Source organism: Scomber scombrus, chromosome 1 (genome assembly GCF_963691925.1).
Source record: "Scomber scombrus chromosome 1, fScoSco1.1, whole genome shotgun sequence".
NCBI classification, from domain to species: Eukaryota; Metazoa; Chordata; class Actinopteri; order Scombriformes; family Scombridae; genus Scomber; species Scomber scombrus.
Window position 1 is genome coordinate 33418000 of NC_084970.1, and position 19496 is coordinate 33437495.

The 19496-nt window shown below is 38.9% G+C and overlaps 1 protein-coding gene across 1 annotated transcript in view; it reads right to left on the reverse strand.

The window, feature by feature from the left end:
* LOC133978674 (Golgi apparatus protein 1-like) overlaps window positions 1-19496 on the reverse strand; it is a 32766-nt gene continuing 13270 nt past the window's right edge. The window contains exons 3-26 of the mRNA XM_062416998.1: window positions 18411-18497; window positions 17416-17631; window positions 15499-15705; window positions 14475-14546; window positions 14156-14342; window positions 13768-13985; window positions 12658-12779; window positions 12383-12484; window positions 11981-12134; window positions 11113-11250; window positions 10806-10892; window positions 10651-10713; window positions 10322-10435; window positions 9523-9611; window positions 9200-9317; window positions 7763-7855; window positions 7451-7588; window positions 7235-7358; window positions 6980-7122; window positions 5868-5969; window positions 5624-5731; window positions 4577-4697; window positions 4300-4406; window positions 1-3812 (exon numbers count right to left, since the gene is read on the reverse strand). Of these exons, the coding sequence (XP_062272982.1) occupies window positions 3645-3812; window positions 4300-4406; window positions 4577-4697; window positions 5624-5731; window positions 5868-5969; window positions 6980-7122; window positions 7235-7358; window positions 7451-7588; window positions 7763-7855; window positions 9200-9317; window positions 9523-9611; window positions 10322-10435; window positions 10651-10713; window positions 10806-10892; window positions 11113-11250; window positions 11981-12134; window positions 12383-12484; window positions 12658-12779; window positions 13768-13985; window positions 14156-14342; window positions 14475-14546; window positions 15499-15705; window positions 17416-17631; window positions 18411-18497 (3078 nt within the window). The 3' untranslated portion in view covers window positions 1-3644. The remainder of the gene's footprint in view (window positions 3813-4299; window positions 4407-4576; window positions 4698-5623; window positions 5732-5867; window positions 5970-6979; window positions 7123-7234; window positions 7359-7450; window positions 7589-7762; window positions 7856-9199; window positions 9318-9522; window positions 9612-10321; window positions 10436-10650; window positions 10714-10805; window positions 10893-11112; window positions 11251-11980; window positions 12135-12382; window positions 12485-12657; window positions 12780-13767; window positions 13986-14155; window positions 14343-14474; window positions 14547-15498; window positions 15706-17415; window positions 17632-18410; window positions 18498-19496) is intronic.

The window sequence follows — 19496 nt, forward strand, 5'->3', positions numbered from 1 at the left end:
TATGAAAATCAGCAGACAGTTTTATTAAATTGACAAATTTTTATCTGTACAGCAAAATCAAATCTCACAATGATAAATCTGTTACATCTTCATATTACATAGCATAATCTAAAAAGAAACAAATTGCACACCAATAAAGTTTGTACACGTAGAGACTTACATACAAAACTGGTTATGATAGCTGTATTTTAATGGCCTGTTAAATCGCTCCGATTCAACGTCCGGCTTCAGCTGACGCAGACAGAAACAAAAGGATCATTTTTAGAAAAGCTCAAAGCAGCGAGCTGTTGGTTTCTATCTGACGACCGATCCGCTCTGCTCTCACTTAAAAGACATTCCTCTTTTATTTTTTCACAGTCAAAATCCTTCGAGAATGAGTCCACAAATTATTTGCAACTTGAGCTTCGTTGACGTTTGTAAATGAGCAGAAAAAAGTTTGACGGTTTTTTCTGGTTTTCATCATTTACAGAAATTAATGTGCAAGCTGCAAAATATTTGCAAAAAAGAAAAAATGTGGTTATTTCTTTTTTTTTTTTTTTTTAGAAAGTACATGAAATGCATCACATAAAGAAAGAGTCAACACTTAGAAAAAGAACAAAACTGCAACAACAACAAAAAAGAAAACAGTATAATGTCAGTCATTTTCCTGCAGCACAACTATCTGTTTATGGCTCTAATATCTGTAAAATACTGGCCGAGGGAATTTATTTTCATTTATGAAATGTTGTGATATCAGAATAAATCCTTCAAAAACTTCCCTGCATCTGATACATTTTTCTTAAATTGGACAACGTCAGTTTTAAGGGCACTAAAACTCTGATACTTGAGTTGATCTTGAGCTTCTAAAACCATGACTGGAGACTCAAAATGATAAAAAATGTTTTATAAATATGTGTTATTTAATTGAAAATACACATCAGATATTAATCAGCTCAGGCTTCAAGTTGATGGTCACACACTTGGTGGAAATAAATAAAATCTAAACACACAGATCAGCTGAATGCCTCAGCCTTGGGAAGTACAACTGCATATATTTAAACTTTCTCCAGGGATTAGGAAAGTTATTTTACCCTCTAAAAAGTCCCTTTTTATACTTTTCAAAAGTAAAGGATCTTTAAGGTTTGCTGATTGGTCAAACAGACTCTACAGCAGTTCAACTTGTGTACCGCTTCATTCATAAAACAAGGAAGTATTTTAGTGTCAATTTAGGACAAGGGGAAGACATTCTTCTTCTTTTGTTAATATTAAAAGTAAAGTGAAGTATGAAAAAAGTAGTATAAACCTTTTCGTGGGAGCTGTGTGACATCTGATAAATGTATCTGTTGAGGCTGAAGACTACACATTTGAAAATGGAGCCATAAAGAAGTGAAGTTATCAGACATGTGTAGCTAGCTCCTCGAGGCTATATTAGCCACTATTAGCATAAAACTGTCAGCGATCAAATTGAACTGTGGGTAATGTAGGCGCAAGTTTTTGACAAGAAAGAACAATGTGTGGATCTGCTGCATTAACTCTGATACTAAACTGTCCATTCTGAGTCAGTCATGATTAAATGTGATGCTAAACTGGGGGAGTACTCTTTAAAAACTGCTTTAATTATATGTTTTTTGGGCTCTTGGAGGGCAGCAGAACAGGCAGGTAGTGTACATTAGCTTAATACGAGCTGGAGCCAGGAGGCAGTTAGCTTAGCTTCACATAAAGGCTGAAAAGCAGAGAGAGAAAAACAGCTAACGTGGCTCCGTCCAAACTAAATAATTCATCTGCCAGCATCTCTAACGCTCACTAATTAACATGTTGTATCTCATTTATTTCATCCGTAGGAAAAAAAAAAGACAGCTGTTTTTGGAGGGAGTTAAATAGAGAAATTAGTGTTGTATAAATGTACTTTACGAAACTCGCCTGGCAACCTCACCATAGCAACAGGACTCCAGGAAGTCAAAGCATAGTTACAGCTTATTGTTCTAATTCATCACTCTTTTGTCTTTTTCTCCTCATGGCTTAATTTGTTGAAAATAAAGAGATATTTTTAGTTTTTTGGACATTTGGACCGACTCATCTGGACTCATGGAATTACTCAAAACTTGCTGGGAAAAAAAAGAAAAAAGGAAGAAACAACTTTACGCTGTATTTCAGTAGGTTAGCAACTCAGTGCAGGTTTAGGCTCAATAAATAAATGATCAGATATTTTAAGAAAAGAGAAAAAACAGCTTTTTTTTTTTCTTTTTTTTTTCTTAACACAAGTCTCATCTTTAAAAAGGCGATATCCACATGATCCATCATTTCCTCTGGAGCTGCAAAGATTAGTCAACTTGATCAATGAAAAAATCAATCAGCAACTATTTTGATAATCTATGAATCATGTGCTAAACATTCTTAGATGCGTTTTCTTTATCTTACATTACAGTGAATTGAATGTATTCAAGATTTAAACTGTTGGTTGGATGAAATAAGACAATTTTCGGATGTTTTACAGACCGAACGATTCATCAGCAGATTCATTGATAATGGAAATAAGGATTAGTTGCAGCTCTAACTTCCTCCCTCATAAAACAAAGATAACCGCTCATGTCTGTGCTGCTCTGTTTATGTGGCAGGTTGAGTCTGTTCATTAAAAGGCAACACAAATAGTGACTTTTATCGTCTTTACAATCCAACAATTGAGATGAATAAAACATTTTGGCTTCCACTTGTGTAATCTGACCTCTCACAGCTGCTGACTTTCACCTCAGCAGCTGTGTTTAGCTGCACAGCAACACACACAAAACTCAAGAATCAGTCATTAATCAACAATAAATAAGGCATAAAAATAAAAAGTGCAAAGATTGAATTATTAGCATTTAAATGAAGTTATAAAAGGATAAAATTGAATGTGCACACAATGTTTCTGATAATAGAGACCAGCTTAACCCTCGCGATGTGGGTCCTAACTGGTCTGAAAAGATGTTAAGAGTCGTACCTGGCGAGCTGGATGTGAAGAGGACGGGATTTTCATGAACGATGAGAAAAAAGGAAAAAAAAAAACGTTTCAACAAGCAACAAGTTGATCTCAGAATTCAACCTTTAAAAGTTTGCCTCAATTTTCCAAGTAGCTTCTTGTGCGATTCAGGCAGCCGCAGTCACTTATAATGAAACGATTTCTTGTAGCTCTACATGCTTCCAGTCTCCATTAAATATGACAACAAAAAAAACAAAAAACAAAAAGCTTCAGGATCTAACGAAAGGGAAAGGGGGGAAAGAAATCCTAACCTCAGCGAGAGAGAAGCAGCATCCCTCAGTCACACCATGAACAGCGCTTATTTAAGAAACGGAAAAGATGCCTGACGATCTCGCATCCAACTCCAAACAAATGTCATCGGAGAAAAGCAGGATTTGCTCGGAGGAGGAAAAAAAAGTACAAATGCTCCGATCAGAGAGACGATCAATCGAGGTTTGGAGATGCCCAAATGGAGATTTTTTAAAGGTTTTTTTCGTGAGATTCGGGGACCGAGGAGGTCTAGATGTGAGCTCTGGCGTTGGCACTGTGCAGGTTGGCTGGTTACAGACCAGGCATCTGAGAGAAGAGGAGGAAGAGGAGGAGGAAGAGGAGAGATACAGGGAGGTGCGAGGAGTCAGTCTTTTTCCGAAGGCGTCGAAGCGCTCGTCCTCTACCGGTCCTTCAGCTCTCTCGTCACCCGCTTGGTGATGCGACCACACAGCAGCCCCACCAGGAAGAGGATGCACACGCTCAGAGCGATCATGAGCAGGATGTAGTTCTTTGAGGGCGACAGCATCACCTGCACGGCCAGGTCTGAGAAACCCTCTGCTGGCGCCACCTACAGGACAGACGGACAGATTAAAACAGCGAAACTAAAGATGCTCGACTCGTTCTTTTCAGATCACGAGTTTGAGATGTCAGCACTCAAAAATCACTGTATACAGGGGCATCACCAGGGATGTTGGGCCCCTTGAAAAGATATTACATCGGGCCCCACCAACCATGCATTAATTCTGTAACATCACCTCTATCTATGAAGGCGTGCAACTCTCTTGTAGTCTAATACTAACTGTACAATATTGACTGACATTGAGCTGTGATAATATAACACTGTGTAGACATGCATGCAACACTCTGCATACAAATAAAGTGTTAGTTTAATGCATTAGTTTAATTGTGAATTAAATATTCTATTAATGTCTTACAGCACCCCTGACTGTATATCATGACTTTTATGATGCACAGCAGCAAAAACAAACAATAAACAGATTAATACAGGGAGTAAAACATCTTTTTAAGTTGAGATGCTTCCTCCTGGTGTTTACCTTGGCAGCGTAGCTCCACATGTCGATGCGGTCTTGAAGTCTTTTCTTACACTCTGGCTGCAGACGGACTCTTTTGTCCTGCAACGCCTCCATCAGACACGACATCTCTGGATGGTGAGAAAGAAAGACAAAAGTAAAACATGCAAACACAAACTGAAAGGTGTCAATCCTATGTGTTGATAGTCAGAGGTAAAGCCAACAAGTTGATACGTCTTTATGAGTCAGTACAAACACGAGAAACAGCGAAGATGTGAATAAAATGAGTGAAAGCACCCACGTCTTCCTCTGCCGGGAGTGATGGCAGCACAGTGGTGTTTGAGGTCCAGAGCGCAGGCTGTGTGGAGGACCGGGTCCACAAAGATGTCCGCCTTACTCTCCTTCAGCATGTTCAGGACTTCCTGCACACGAGAAGAAGAAATGAAAAAATAACTTATCTTCAAACCAACACCAGATCTTTTTTTGGACTGAATCATCTAAACAGCTTCTAGACACAGACAGTGACTCAAAGTCCTGGTTGAGTTTAATCTTTGAGACATGCTGGATATTTTTGATGGTGAAGCCTCTTTTTTAACCTTAATAATATGTTTTATATTTGACCAGGAGAGTCTGTTGAAATCTAAATGTTCTGAGTCTTGCTTAAGATTGCTGCACAACTATATTACAGACCAGCATTCACCAAAGAAATAAGAATAAAGAAAAGAAGGAAAATGTAAAATCTACTTTAAGATGTTTTTGTTTGATAAAAGTTCAAATTTAGCATCAGTTTCTATGTAGTGTTGTGATTTGGACCGTTTCACCTCTAAATCAGTAAGCTCAGCCTCATTGTGGTGTTTTAAATAAGTCAATCAGACAGAAAGAAATTAATGCAAAGACATTTAAAACCTTTGGAACAAATGTCCATCTATGCTTACAAAAACATGTGAATGTTTCCAAAATCTAAATATTGGCTTGTTGATCATTTAACACATTTTTCCTACAGTTGTCAGACACCTGAACACACCAAGGAATGATTTTTTAAATAGTCCCTGTTGGTGCAGTAACTGTGTGAATAATATAATAATGCAACTTTAATAAGATATATAAAATGAAATGTGATAAATTCAAGTAGTAGACTCAAGTAGTCGTCTATTTAATTTTCTTCAAAGTGTGTTAAGATGACCTGAAACCTGCAGCCTGCTTTTGAAAATGTGCACAAGACTTATAAACATCTTATCTTCTAAACTGTGTACTGACTGAAGATTTTCAATAAATATAAAAAGAAAAAAGATACTTTTAGTCGAAGTAATCCTCAACTAGTGCAGCAGACAGTGTGAAGTAAATGTACCTTTTTACAGCCCTCCTGTCTGATCTTCAGCAGGTTGACTTTCAGACATTCTTCCACCTGACCGGTTTGCTCCTGAGCTGCTGCCTCCTCCGCACACAACCTGGAGATCTGGAGGAGCGGGGAGGAGAAAAGAGGAGGACGGGACACGTGAAGGGAGGAGAAGAGACATCAAGGAGGATATGCAGTGTGTGTGTGTGTGTGTGTGTGTGTGTGTGTGTGTGTGTGTGTGTGTGTGTGTGTGTACCTCGTCGGAGCAGTGCATCTGCAGCTGTGGGTCCAGTCTGTAGTCCAGCGCTGACTCCTGCAGGATCACTCTGATCTGGTCTTCACAGTCTGGAGACAACCTCTGAACCAAACAGCAGCCAGGAAACACACAGTTTAATACAACAATCACAAAATATCACAATTCTCTATGTACATATTTTAAAAGACTCATGAAACACAGATTTAGGAGTACCTGGCTTGTACCTGTAATTTCATAACCAGTTAAAGTAAGTTAAAATTGTATTTAAAAATTAGTCCACCATTAACTCAAGTTTTATCTGCAGTAGTTAATCTGAACACAGTGTAGATGATCTTTAAGGTTAACTGGACCTTTATATACATTTATATTGTTTGGTTTGAGCCTTTTTTTAAATCCTCATCTTTTATTTGCAGTTTTGAGTAAAACTTTATTTTACAGGTCCCTTAATTTGATAAGAATTTCCTGGCAACTTTCAATGAATGGTTAATTTTACAGAGAGGCTGGTGCAATTTGGTACAAATTATAAGAAAAAATATAAAAAATATTAAGTTGTTTAAGTTAGTAAGTGCTGATTCGAAATATTTGGGTTCATACGTAGCTGTTAATTAGAAAAAATCCTTAGCAAATTAAACTATTGACAATTCTGGATCTGATAGTTAATACTTAGCTTTCAGTGTAGTTTTGTGTGTCAAACAATATATTAACATTTTAGTTTTTTTCCCTGAAGGTAATTGCTGTTTAACTGTCAACTCTGAGCACATTTATTTGAAAGGGTTATAAAACAAATGTGCAAATACTTGGTTTGAAAAAAATAAATACAACTAATTAGACACTGAAATATGTTATGCCATTTACATAATTGTTAAGAATCTAACTTATTAGGAGTCTTAGCAGTTCTCATTTTTCTCATTATTTTTACCACATTGCAGCACCAACTCTGCTAAATGTCACAATTATTAACCATTAAATATCTGCAGCTCTTCAGACCTCAGAGAATTTCCAGGAAGTTTGTATAAAATAAACTAAAACGTTAAGTTTCATCGGTTTTAAAGCCTCCTGCTACTTCCTGCAGAGGTTTCAGGAAACAGACTGTGATGTCATCGAGGTCTCACCTGGTCTGCGTATTTGAGTTTGAGGCAGGCGATGACCTGACCCTCCAGCTCGCTGTCCTCGCTCGCCTTGTTCAGGATAGACTGGCAGAACTTCGGGATGTCGGCTCGACAAGCTTTCCTCAACACCGGGTTCAACCTGTAGTCTGGAGGAGGAAGAAGAGAGGAGGATGTGTCAGTAAAGTCAACGTGGAGATCGGATTATATGAAATCTTGCATCATATTTGCATATTCCAGGTGTTTTATTAACGTGTGCACCTGTGTTCTGGGTGATCTGCCTCTTGGTGATCATCTGTTTACACTTTGGATCCATCAGCTCGCTGTTCTTGTTCTGTTTCAGACACTGAAGAACGTTTCTGGCGTCGGCTTCGGTGCAGAACCGCTGCAGGAGAGAGTTTCAGTCAGTGACATCGCTCCACTTCCTGTCTTAAATCACAAGTATTTTCTCTTCCTCCTCCTCCTCATCTTCCTCACCTTGATCATCTGCTTGCAGACTCTCATCAGCTGGTAGTCGAGCTCGGGGTCGGTCATCTCCGTCTCCTGCAGCCGGAAGATCCGCTGGTGGCATCGCTGACTGAGCTGCTTCTTCTGCTCCTTCAGACACTCGATCATCTGAGGAGGAGACGAGAGGAGGCAGATCAGAGGGAAGAGGGAGAGGTGGAGAAAAGAGAGAAGAGAGATCAGACGGAGGGAGGGAGGGACAGGAGGAAAGATGAGAGAAGTGTTTTAAACATTTCTGTATGTCTTCATATTTCTAATGTTTGTAGTGCGTCTGATGTTTCTTACCTGAGCGTTACCGAAGGCCACGTTGGGACACAGGCGGCTGATGTCAGACTTACAGGGATCGTACAGCTCTGGCTCCAACCGAATATCCTCCGACTGAGATGAGAGGAGAATGAAGAGTTGTAAGTTTAACGTAATAAAGTAGCTACGAGGTTTCATGGTGTTACATAAGCTAAAAGCTTTACAGGCAAACAAAACTGCTGAAACTGTTCGACAGCATTTTCACACTTGGCCTAATGTGTTAGTGTTTTAAAGTATTATTATAATATTTCTCCAGGATTAAAGCACGTTAACGATGAAGTCTGTTAAATGAAACACTGAGTCAACTACTAAACATTGGTCTGAAGTTTGCTTTGAGTAAACTCTGGTGATGGACTCTGCACCAACTGGCTCATAAGCTGATAGTTAAACAATATAAATGGACTGTGATACACACTAACATTATCTGTCATTGCATGAAGTCCGTCATTTGTTGATTTGTTTTAAGATATCAGTAAATATATAATTAGATTTTTCACAGGCTGTTTCACACAGTCAGTCAGAGCATTGCAGACCTCATATTATAACCTGCAGAGTCTTCAGTCTTGCTATCAGCTGTGTGAACTTTGGCACAGTGAAGCTTTGAGCTAACATACATAAAGTGTAATGTTTACCATGTTCACCATCTTAGTTCAGCCTGTTAGCATGCTAATGTTTGCTAATGAGCTCTAAACACAAAGTACAGCTGAAGGGGGGGTGGGGGTGTTGTTAGTATTGCAGGTATGTGGTCGTAAACTAAAGTATTAGACACAGTGAAACTGATTTGATGATGGTTATTATTACAATCCATCCAAATTTGGTGCCAACTCATACAGGAGGTTGATTTTATTCTTTTAGTGTTTCACTTCTAAGCATTTTATTTATTATTTAATTCACCATGATCTATTACTTCTGTGTCTCTGTCTTTATCTCTGTGCTCTTCATAACTTACTTTTATCTGCCTCGTTTGGTTTTATTACTTCTGTAAATAAAGTTTATTATAATAATATTAATTATTATTATTATTATTAAAAGTGCATGACAATCCATTCAATAGTTATTGATCAATGCTGCTAGCGTGGCAAAAAAAAAACATTATCAGGACTGAGCACAATAAAATAAGAGTCATCTACTAAAAGCCTGTTAAGCCATGCTAGGAAACAAGAAATGCATCTTGTTTGAAGTTGATGCTGCAGCTCATGTACCGAGGTATGACTGTTTTTATTGGTGTGTGTGTATGTGTGTGTGTGTTTGCTATGAAGACCAAAACGGTTGCATTAACATTATGTGACGTAAGTAGAGAGTTGTCATGGAAACCTGTCGCAAAACTAATCTGGACTCGTGTGGGTGTGTGTGTGTGTGTGTGTGTGTGTGTGTGTGTGTGTGTGTGTGTGTATGTGTGTGTGTGTGTGTGGGAGGTACCATCTCCAGCTCCTCCACCCGCAGCTGTTTACGACACTTGAGAGAAACCCGCTGCTCTTTGGCTTCCTGCAGCGTGTCGTTCCTCACTGTGGTGCTGAGACAGATGACCACGTCCACCCTGAAGGGTCACAAACATCAAACGTGTTAGTTAGTTCAAATCAGATCTACTGGATGCATACAATTACTTTCTCACTAAGTGTTCTGCAGAGAAACAAAGAGAAGAATAAAACAGCATCAAATGTGACATTAATTCCACATTTTGGTAAATACACATACTCACTTTCTTCTAATCCAAAATGTTCAACTATGTCTGTAAAACTCACTTCTTTTTGATGTTTGGACACAGGCGCAGAACGTCCTCCTTGCAGGCCATCTTGAACTTATAGGAGAAGCGGAAATCCTTCATCTGAATCTGTAAATTGGGAACAAGGGAAATGGAGATTTAATGAAGCCTCTTATTATACAGACGCACCTGCAGCAGAGCAAAACACTAAAAAAACAATTATAGTTTCCCAATCCTATGATTACTTTTAAATTACTTTTAAAATAAATAATGACTTGCTTCTTTAAAATGACTGTAACAGAGGTAGAAGAACAAAAAAACCCTGTTATCTATTTAGTTGTAGGCGAGATAAACTTGATCTTTAAGTAAAAATAATTTGAAATTAGTTATAAATGTAATCTAAAGCAAAACATTTAAGGAAAGATTAAGCAAAGGTGCCTGAATGACAGAGAGAAATAGAAAACAACAAGTAAGCACTCACAGAAACACACCTCTGTTAAGGTTGCACAATCCTCTAGATCTTTATTAATAAGAGATAAATGTGCAGAAATTTTTAATATAAATTCAAAATCAATTATTTATGCCTCAGCCCAATTAATTTCACACGTTTTTAAGATATGCTGCTTCATAGCAACCAACCAACCAGGACTGAAAAACTCCTTTTAGTGAAAAGAAAATAGCTAAGAGCAGATTCATTTGGATTTATCTCCCAAATTAGTTGTAAAATGTAAAATGTAATTAATGAAAGTATTTCTGGTGAGAATGGGGCAAAAAAAAAAAAAAAAAAAAAAAAAAAAACAGAAAGAAAGAGATAAAAACAGAGAAATGTTGTAACTGACCAGCTGGAAGTGCGTAACACCCACTGAACACTTGTCGTTCATTTCCTTCTGTTGTTTATTCTGAACCAAACACTCCATCAGGTCACCGGTGTCGATCTGGTTATCAGCGAAATCCTACACACACACACACAAACACACACACACAAACACATATAATTATCTACATATCCATAAAGGCAAAGTTAATAACTGGACTTGCTTTAGATTCATAAAGAACTAAAGGAGTGGATTTAAGAACTAAAGAAACCTTTTGGATGAGTGTAATTGAGCTTTTACCATGTTAAGGTAAAACTCTTTGTGTGTACATAAAGCAAAGTTGATATTCTTACATGGCAGTGAGTCTGGATGACGGGCTCACAGGCTCTGATCAGCAGCGCGTCAATCTGGATGTCCTGAACAATGAGACAGTATACAGGTGAGACAAAGAAGATCCCATATCATCAACACCTCTCAGCTACTCAGGTTAATACTGCTGAGCTCTGACCTCTGACTCCAGCTCTGTCAGGTTGCCCACGACTTCCCTGCAGGTAGAGACCAAGTCCTCCAAATGATCCTGCAGACACTCCAACTCCTGCACACGCAAATACAGATGTGGGAAATAGTCAGTCAGCAGAAAGTATGAAAGATTAGTGTTTAAATGACTACAACGTGCAAAACTCTAAAAGGTTTTTTATGGTTTAAATATAAGAAGATACATGATGATGGGTCGAACAACCAACAGAGGGCGGTTAAAGATCAACCAGCTGATTAAAGCATCAGTTATAATTGATATCAGCATTTATGTGTCCCACCTGTCCAGCCTCCGTCTTCTCGCTGCACCACTTGCCGAGGTCCGTGATGCATCGTTTCTGCAGCTCGGGGTCCAGCTTCACGTCCAGCGCCCTCTGGTGGAGAATCCTCTGCACCTCCACCTTACAGTCCCGTGATAACTACGCACACACACAAACAAATAAACACACACATTAGTACTAGAAACAGATACTAGATTATAGATTGATACTGAGACTGATGTGATATTGATATCTTGGATTGATTGTTTGACGTGAAATACTTTAACATAAAAACAAATTGTGTGATTTTATTTGCTGATGTTGGTAAGCTTCTGCATATTTAAGCAGACAGAGTGATAAACTGGCACTGCTCGGCATCGCTGTGGGGAAGGAACACACACACACACACTCACACTCACACACACACTCACACTCACACTCACACTCACACACACACTCACACTCACACTCACACTCACACTCACACTCACACTCACACTCACACTCACACTCACACTCACACACACACACACACACACACACTCACACACACACACACACACACACACACACACACACACACACACACACACACACACACACACACACACACACAAAATCACCCCAGTTTATCAGTCAGGCACAGATTAAAATCTCATCTCAACCTGGATTGTCGATGTCATTTTCATCATCATCATCATCAATTAACCCCTTCACCAGGATCAATACAGATTGTTTGAGGTGAACCATCGACCACTTACCTTCTCCTCAGTTTTTACCTGTTAAGTTTAAAAAACATGAAAGTTTTTACAGCTGCAGAGTTACAACAATAAACTATCTCAACACATTTTGAAAAGGAGCGAGATTGATCACATGTTACAAATCGTACCCTGCGTCCCTGCTCCTCGGTGCGGTACGCGTGGCGGTAGAGGCAAGAGAAGACGGCGCCCGGCGGCATCAGCTCGCTGGTCTCGTTCCAGCTGTGCGTGCGGCAGAGACGGGCAGCGTCGCCCTGACACTTCTTATACAGGATGGGATCCAGTCTGGGAGACACAGAGAGGAGATTCATCTGTATGGTACTATTGTCTCCTCTACTATACTGTTCAGTTTATAAAGAAAAATGAATATGATGAATACATAAATAATCTACCTATGAACTGTTATTTGTCATGCCAATATTGTTGATAACTGTTTGTGTAAACTGTCGCATTAATCTCAACTAACTGCAGCGATGATTTAAAGCAGCTCTGAAGTGAAGAGCAGAAACTTCACTGCTGATGGATGAACTCACTTCCAGTCTCTGGATATGAAATACTGCAGCTCCAACAGCCGATGTTCACAGTCCTCCACCATCTTCTCTGTGTATAGATGCTCCATCAGGCACGACAGGATCCTACACACACACACACACAAATACACACACACACACACACACACACCAGATAATGAATTTGTGTCTATTAGGAATGTGCACAATTTATCACACAATCAAAACGGTCACTGATCATAATTTAAAGGGATATTTCAGATATTTGGACGTGACGTTTGTGTGTTTAACCGGCTCACATTGGGTCTCCGTTGCGGATGTGTTTGCAGGCGGTCTGGATGACGGACTCGCAGGCCTCGTTGAGCGCTCGGTCGATGCGGTAGTCAGCGCCGGGGTCGGCGGACTGGATCAGAGTCTGCAGCTGCAGCGGAAACAAAGGTTCAGGAAAACACGTCAGCAGCAGGAACAGTGATTTATAACCTGTTACAGTCTCTACATGTAAATTAGAGTTTAAATGATAATCATTTGATAATTGAATAATTGTTTTACTCTATTGTCAAGTAAAAGTGCCAAACATTTGATGGTTGCAGTGTTTTTAATTAATCATATATGATAGTTAGTTAGTTAGTTAGTTAGTTAGTTAGTTAGTTAGTTAGTTAGTTAGTTAGTTAGTTAGTTAGTTAGTTAAATAGTTAGTTAGTTAGTTAGTTTAATTTTGGGCTTTTGGGAAATATAATGAGACAATTGTTCGAGAAAATAATTGGTAGATGAATCAATGATGAAATAAAGTCTGTTAGTGTCTCTTCGTGTAAATTAGACTTTAAATAATAAGTCAATTAATCGATTAGTCAACTGACAGAAAATTAATCAGTCACTTTTGATATTTAAATAATTGTCAATTGTCAAGTAAAAGTGCAGAATATTTAATGGTTGCAGTGTTTTAAATTAATCATATATGATAGTTAACAGACATTTTGTGGTTTTTAGACTGTTGGCTGGGAAAAAAAGGACTCTGAAAACATAATTTTGGGCTCTTGGGGATTATAATACACAATTTCACAGACAATTGTTCAGTAGATGAATCGATAATAATAAATAGTCATTAGTTGCATCCTTCATATTAATTATAAAGTACTGTCTGATACTGCAAAACTATTATAAACCATATAAAACTATTTTGAATTATTGAATTATCATTTCTTTATACTCTAAAGTAGTAGATAAGCACTAAAGCCTGATTTCTCAACTCATTTAGAAGAAGATTTGACTGCTATAATTGGTCCAACTACAGAGAAATAGAGACTCTAACCAATCAAAGCAAACTTAGACATATTTTTCTATGCTGGATTGAGGCTAATCTACAGTATCTCTAGTAGAAAATCACTATAAATCGACTCCAGCTAACTTACAGCGGTCTGGCAGGCGTTGTCCACGGTGGTGCTTCGGTCGCCCCGTCCGATCTTCATCAGGCAGTGCAGCGTGCGGCCTTTGCGGTGCAGACCGGAGCAGTGAGCCTCGATCTCTGTCCGACAGTGAAGCACGATCTCCGGACTCAGAGAGAAATCCTCCATCAGCATCCGCCTGTAGTCCAGCATCTCTCCCTGACACTCTCCGCTCACCGGACGACCTGTGAGTAAAAAATCAGATTATTACTGATAATAATTATATATTCTATTTATTTAAAATGTATGTATCTGTATCTCTAGTTTAGTAGTTAACTGGGCATTTTCACTACTTTAATGATTTTGACGACTGAGTTAAGCGTGAAAGGAAACAGAATGAGTCATGGATCAGGACCTCGGTGCACGGCGGCCTCCAGGCACAGCAGCAGGTACGACAGTCGGGCCTCGCGGGCTCTCGGCAGGTTGGTGTCCAGACTGCAGCGCTGCTTCCTCAGATCCACTTTACAGGCTTTAGCCAGAGAGTAACTGACCCGGTAGTCCTGAGAGATCAGCTTCTGACGGGTGGTCAGAGCGTCTCTGCACTTTTGGGGGGGAGAGAGGGGAGGAAGAAAGAGGAAGAGGAAGAGGGGAGTATTAGTGACTGATCGAGGCCGCCTGAGTTCATGAGTTTATGAGATTCCTCTTGCGGGTGATAGATGTTGAGTCGGTGTTACCTTTTCTGACATGGCCTCTTCAAACTTGTGATTGAACAGACACTTGTAGACTTTTCCTTCTCCTGCCTGAGTCTGAGGAGACGAGGGGCAAAGAGAGAGAAACACTTTTATATCATCATCAAGAGAATACTGATGGTTTTCATGCTTTGCTATAACTGTTCAAACATGTTTAGACTAATTTCACACACTCCAGGAAGCTGTTACCTGTACTCATTTTTGTTTATCATAGTAGAAAATCGACATGCCTTTTTAAGCTCACATAACAGAAAATAATATATCCAGTAAACAGCTGTTTGTCTTTATTTTTCATATTAAGATTTAAACAATATGTTTGCATGAAAATCTAATTGAGAATCTAAAGATATCATCATCAAGATAAAGAAATCGTATTTATCAGTTAACTCATCCAACGACCATATTTATAAAACTGTATTTTAATTTTAAAAGATCAAAGAGGAAAAAGACTATTAACGTATTAGAGACACTTTAAGAGCAGCACTAGTAACATTTAGCAACAAGGTAAATAATGATTCATTAATGAGGTTATGCTTTGGTCTATTTATTCATTTGTGAACATTTTGAATGAAATTTGGTGGGAAAGTAGAAGATTAGCATAGAAAGAAGAGGCTTGTTTTTTGGTGCTGATTCAGCAATTTTTTAAAACCTGAAATAAAAGGAGAGGAGGATTTTTAAAATGTCTCACTCCCACACTTCCTGTAGTTGAAGTTAAATGAAAAATCTGTCAGTATGTGTGTATTTTGATGCAGATTGCAAATATTTATAATTAAATGTTTAATTGAAAGAACAAATTCAGAGGCGTGTACACTATAAAGTCTCTGAGTCTTTCAACAGCCAGAATCTAGTATTATTAATTGTGGTTAATGAAACATTTGTGATTTGATACATCCTAATTTGCTCCTGATTTTGGATAAAAACAAACATGTCAATGAATGACACACATTTTGAAACCTAATAACATCTTTATATAGTTTTAAATCTTCAGAAAACAGCAGCGTCTCCTTACGTTCTGACAGAATCTCTCCCTGTCGTCTCGGCAGGAGAAATAAAGATGTCGGTCGAGGTGGAAGTCATCTGACGACAGCTCCGCCACCCGCAGGATGGCCCTCTGACACTCCTCTTTGATCTGATGAGCAGCCCGATCCTGCTGCTCCGCCTGCTTCACCAACGCCTTCTCCAGACAGGAGATCACTTCACCCTGAGAGTGGACGTCCTGACAACACACGAAATATCCTTCAATCAAGTGTAATAACTCAATCATCAATCTGAGAGGGTAGCGACTCTCTGCTTCACTGTGGAGATGCTCTGCATGATTCAGTGAGAAGCAGACATGTAGTTTAATGCTGCCGTCACCAAGCTTCACTGTAGAGATGATACTTAACCCTCCTGTTGCCCTCAGGTCAAGGAAAGACAGGAGGAAGCAAGGAAGGAAGGAAGGGAGGAAAAAAGGAATGAATGAAAGGAGTAAGGAGGGAGGCAGGGAGGAAAAGAGGAAGGAAGGAAGGAAGGAAGGAAGGAAGGAAGTAAGGAAGGAAGTGAGGAAAGAAGTAAGGGAGGAAGGAAAGGTGGAAGGAGGGACAGGAGGAAGGTAGGAAGCAAGGAAGGAAGGAAGGAAGGAAGGAAGGAAGGAAGGAAGGAAGGAAGGAAGTGAGGAAAGAAGTAAGGGAGGAAGGAAAGGTGGAAGGAGGGACAGGAGGAAGGAAGGAAGGAAGGAAGGAAGGAAGGAAGGGAGGGAGGAAAGAAGGGAGGAAGGAATGAGGAAGGAAGGAAGGAAGGAAGCAAGGAAGGAAGGAAGGAAGGGAGGAACGAAGGGAGGAAGGAATGTGGAAGGAAGGAAGAAAGGAAGGAAGGAAGGAAGGAAGGAAGGAAGGAAGGAAGGAAGGAGGGAGGGAGGAAAAGAGGAAAGAAGTAAGGAGAGAGGGAAGGGAGGAAGGAAAGGAGGAAGTAAAGAAGGAAGTGAGGAAAGAAGTATGGAAGGAGAAGGGAGCAAAGAAAGAGGGGAGGAGGGGAAGAACGAAGGAAAAATTAAAGAAAGAGGGAGGAAGGAAGGAAAGAAGGAACAGTCAAAAGAGATCCAGGACCCGGGAGGAGGACAGGAGGGTTAACCAGATGATGAGCGCTGCCTTGTTCTCACCAGACACAGAAGTTAAATCTAATTTATACTAAAAGTTTTACCCAAAGACTTCAAGTTTTGTCTCATCAGAGCAGAAAATCTTCTTTCTTCTTTGCTCTCAGAGTCCTTTTAAATTCTGTGAACCTCAAAGCAGGCTGTAATGTGCCTTTTATTTAAGAGTGGTTTCCGTCTAGCCACTCTATCACAAAAGGCCTGATTGATGGCTTGCTGCTAAGAAGGTCATTCTCCCATCTCAGCAGACGATTTCTGTACCTACGTTAAAGGTTTTTAATCGCCTCCGTGACCAAGGCTCCTCTTTCTGGATTCATCTCAAGAATAATTCAAGCAAACATGAAGCACTTGATCATACTATACAGGACAAAGGCTTTGACAAACCTGTGTAAATTCAATGAGACATCACAGTTTTTTGATTTTTAGTGAACTTGCAAAAATGTCCAAAAATAGGTTTTATCCATTTACAATTAAACCTACAAAAAAACAATAAAGTGTGCATAATGTGGAGGAGTCTGAATACTCTGTGTACATAGATCTAAAAATGGCTCCTACAGACATGTTTTGCAGGTTGCAGTGACGCCTCCGCTGCTAACACAAAAAATAACACCTGAAATTGGATTTAAGAATAAATAAATCTATAAATAAGATTCAACTTTTAACTTTTAAGCAAACTTCTCTCTGCTGATAGACTGAGATGTGGTTAAAAGTTGCAAAAAAAACAACAACTTAATTACAGTTACAGTTACAGTTACAGTTACACACACAGACACACACACACACACACACACTCTTCACCTTGTGTCCTACGTTGATGCTGCCACAGTGCAGGACGTTGATGTCGTCTTTACATTTGTCCATGAAGCCGCAGATCAGTCTGAAGTCGCTGAAGACGATACTGGTCATCTTGGTGATGTACTGGTTGCACTGGTACTCGCTGACGTTGCCACGGTGATCCACCAGGCAGGACACCAGGTAGCCCCGTCCACGCTCCTCCTCGTTACACTCCTTTATCTGAAGGCGTAGGATGAGGATGAGAAGCTATGTTAGACTGAGCTGCTGGTGAAGGAAGCTGAAGAGACGAAGCTGATGATTATTGTGATGTCCTAATCAATAACTGATGCTTCAAAACTAAATGTATTACATTTATTTATTTTTTTAAATCAAGAAAAACTGCTATGGGAGAAAATAATGACCATAAAGATTTGATTCTTAAACTTGAATATGTGAATAACTGTGAATATAATCAATCCTGAATAGGAATGAATGAAATTAGAGCTGCAACGATTAGTCAATTAATCAATTAATAATATAATAAACTTTATTTATAGAGGGCTTCAAACTGCTTTACAGAGAAAAGTTAAAATACAATACAATAAAACAACAGCAAACATACAAATATTATTTTAAAAATTAATAATTAGTCGACTGAAAGAACATTAATCAGCAACAATTTTGATAATCGAATAATAATTCTAGTCAATTTTTAAGACAAATGCCAACCACACACTGGTTAAAACTTGGCTTAAATGTGACAATTTTCTCGTTTTTCTGTGTTATATTTGACAGTTAAATTAATATCTTTTTTAGACTGTTAATTGGATAAAATAAGCAGACTGAAGGCATCACCATGAGTGCTAAGAAACAGCAACTTTTTCACTATTTTCCAGCTTCAACTGTGACTTCACGATGAATCGATAATGTAAATAATCATCAGCTGCAGCCCCACAGTAGACTACTCCATTTAACGTCACAGGAAACTGAACCCCGAGCCTCGTGTGGTGCAGACTGACCTCAGCGATGGTGCTCTTGCAGACCTCCATGGCCACCGACTCAAACTTGGGATCTGTGGTCAGGTTGAGTTTATAGTTCCACAGGAGCTGATGGAGGAGAAGGAGGGAGGGAGATATTTACTTTTTCATACAAGCACACAGTAATGACATCCAAGATCTGTCATGAATTAGCAATTAATCTAATTCAGCTGGAAATAAAGATAAAAAAATAAACCAAACAAACTTGTAAGCATCAACAGAGCAGAGCGTGTGAGGACAGCTGATCCTCACGAGGTGAATTATTAAAGTTCTGCGTGAAGATGTGTGTTTTGGTTATAGTTAAATTAAACACACACACATAACTAAACTCCACTGAGCCTTTAATTTAATCATTAACATCCTCTTCATTGTAGTTTTGGTGTAAGAGGAAGTCACACACACACACACACACACACACACACACACACACACACACACACACACACACACACACACACACACACACACACACACACACACACACACACACACACACACACACACACACACACACACACACACACACACACACACACACACACACAATCACTTGAATAAGAAAGTGTCTCCAAACTTTTGACTGGTACCTTTTAATACCCTTCCTCACACTTCTGGTTTTACCCACTTTATTTTATAGTGACTTTATTTTATTATTTCTTTATTTTATTTCTTTCATCTTTTATAACCTTTTATTTTATTTGGTGTAATCCTACTTCTTACATGTTTTAATCCTACCTCTGGTGTTTCCTCACTGCAGATTCATGAGAGTTATGATGATAACATTTCCTCACTTCCTGTTTTTATTGAGTCATTTTTTTGTTCGTTCTTATTTTCTTTTTATGTTTTTTTTTTTTTTTACCTCCTAAGTGACAAAAACAAGTCTTGATTATTTTAGTAAAAGATTTTCTCCACACATGCTTTAAGATTCATTACATAAAAATCTTCTGCTTGTAATAATAATAAATGTCTTCCTGTTAAAAGCCCACATCTGTGTGACAGTGTGAGCATCTGCAATGTGAGAAAATCATCATCTCTTTTATTATGCCTTTCATTTTTTTTACAGTTAAG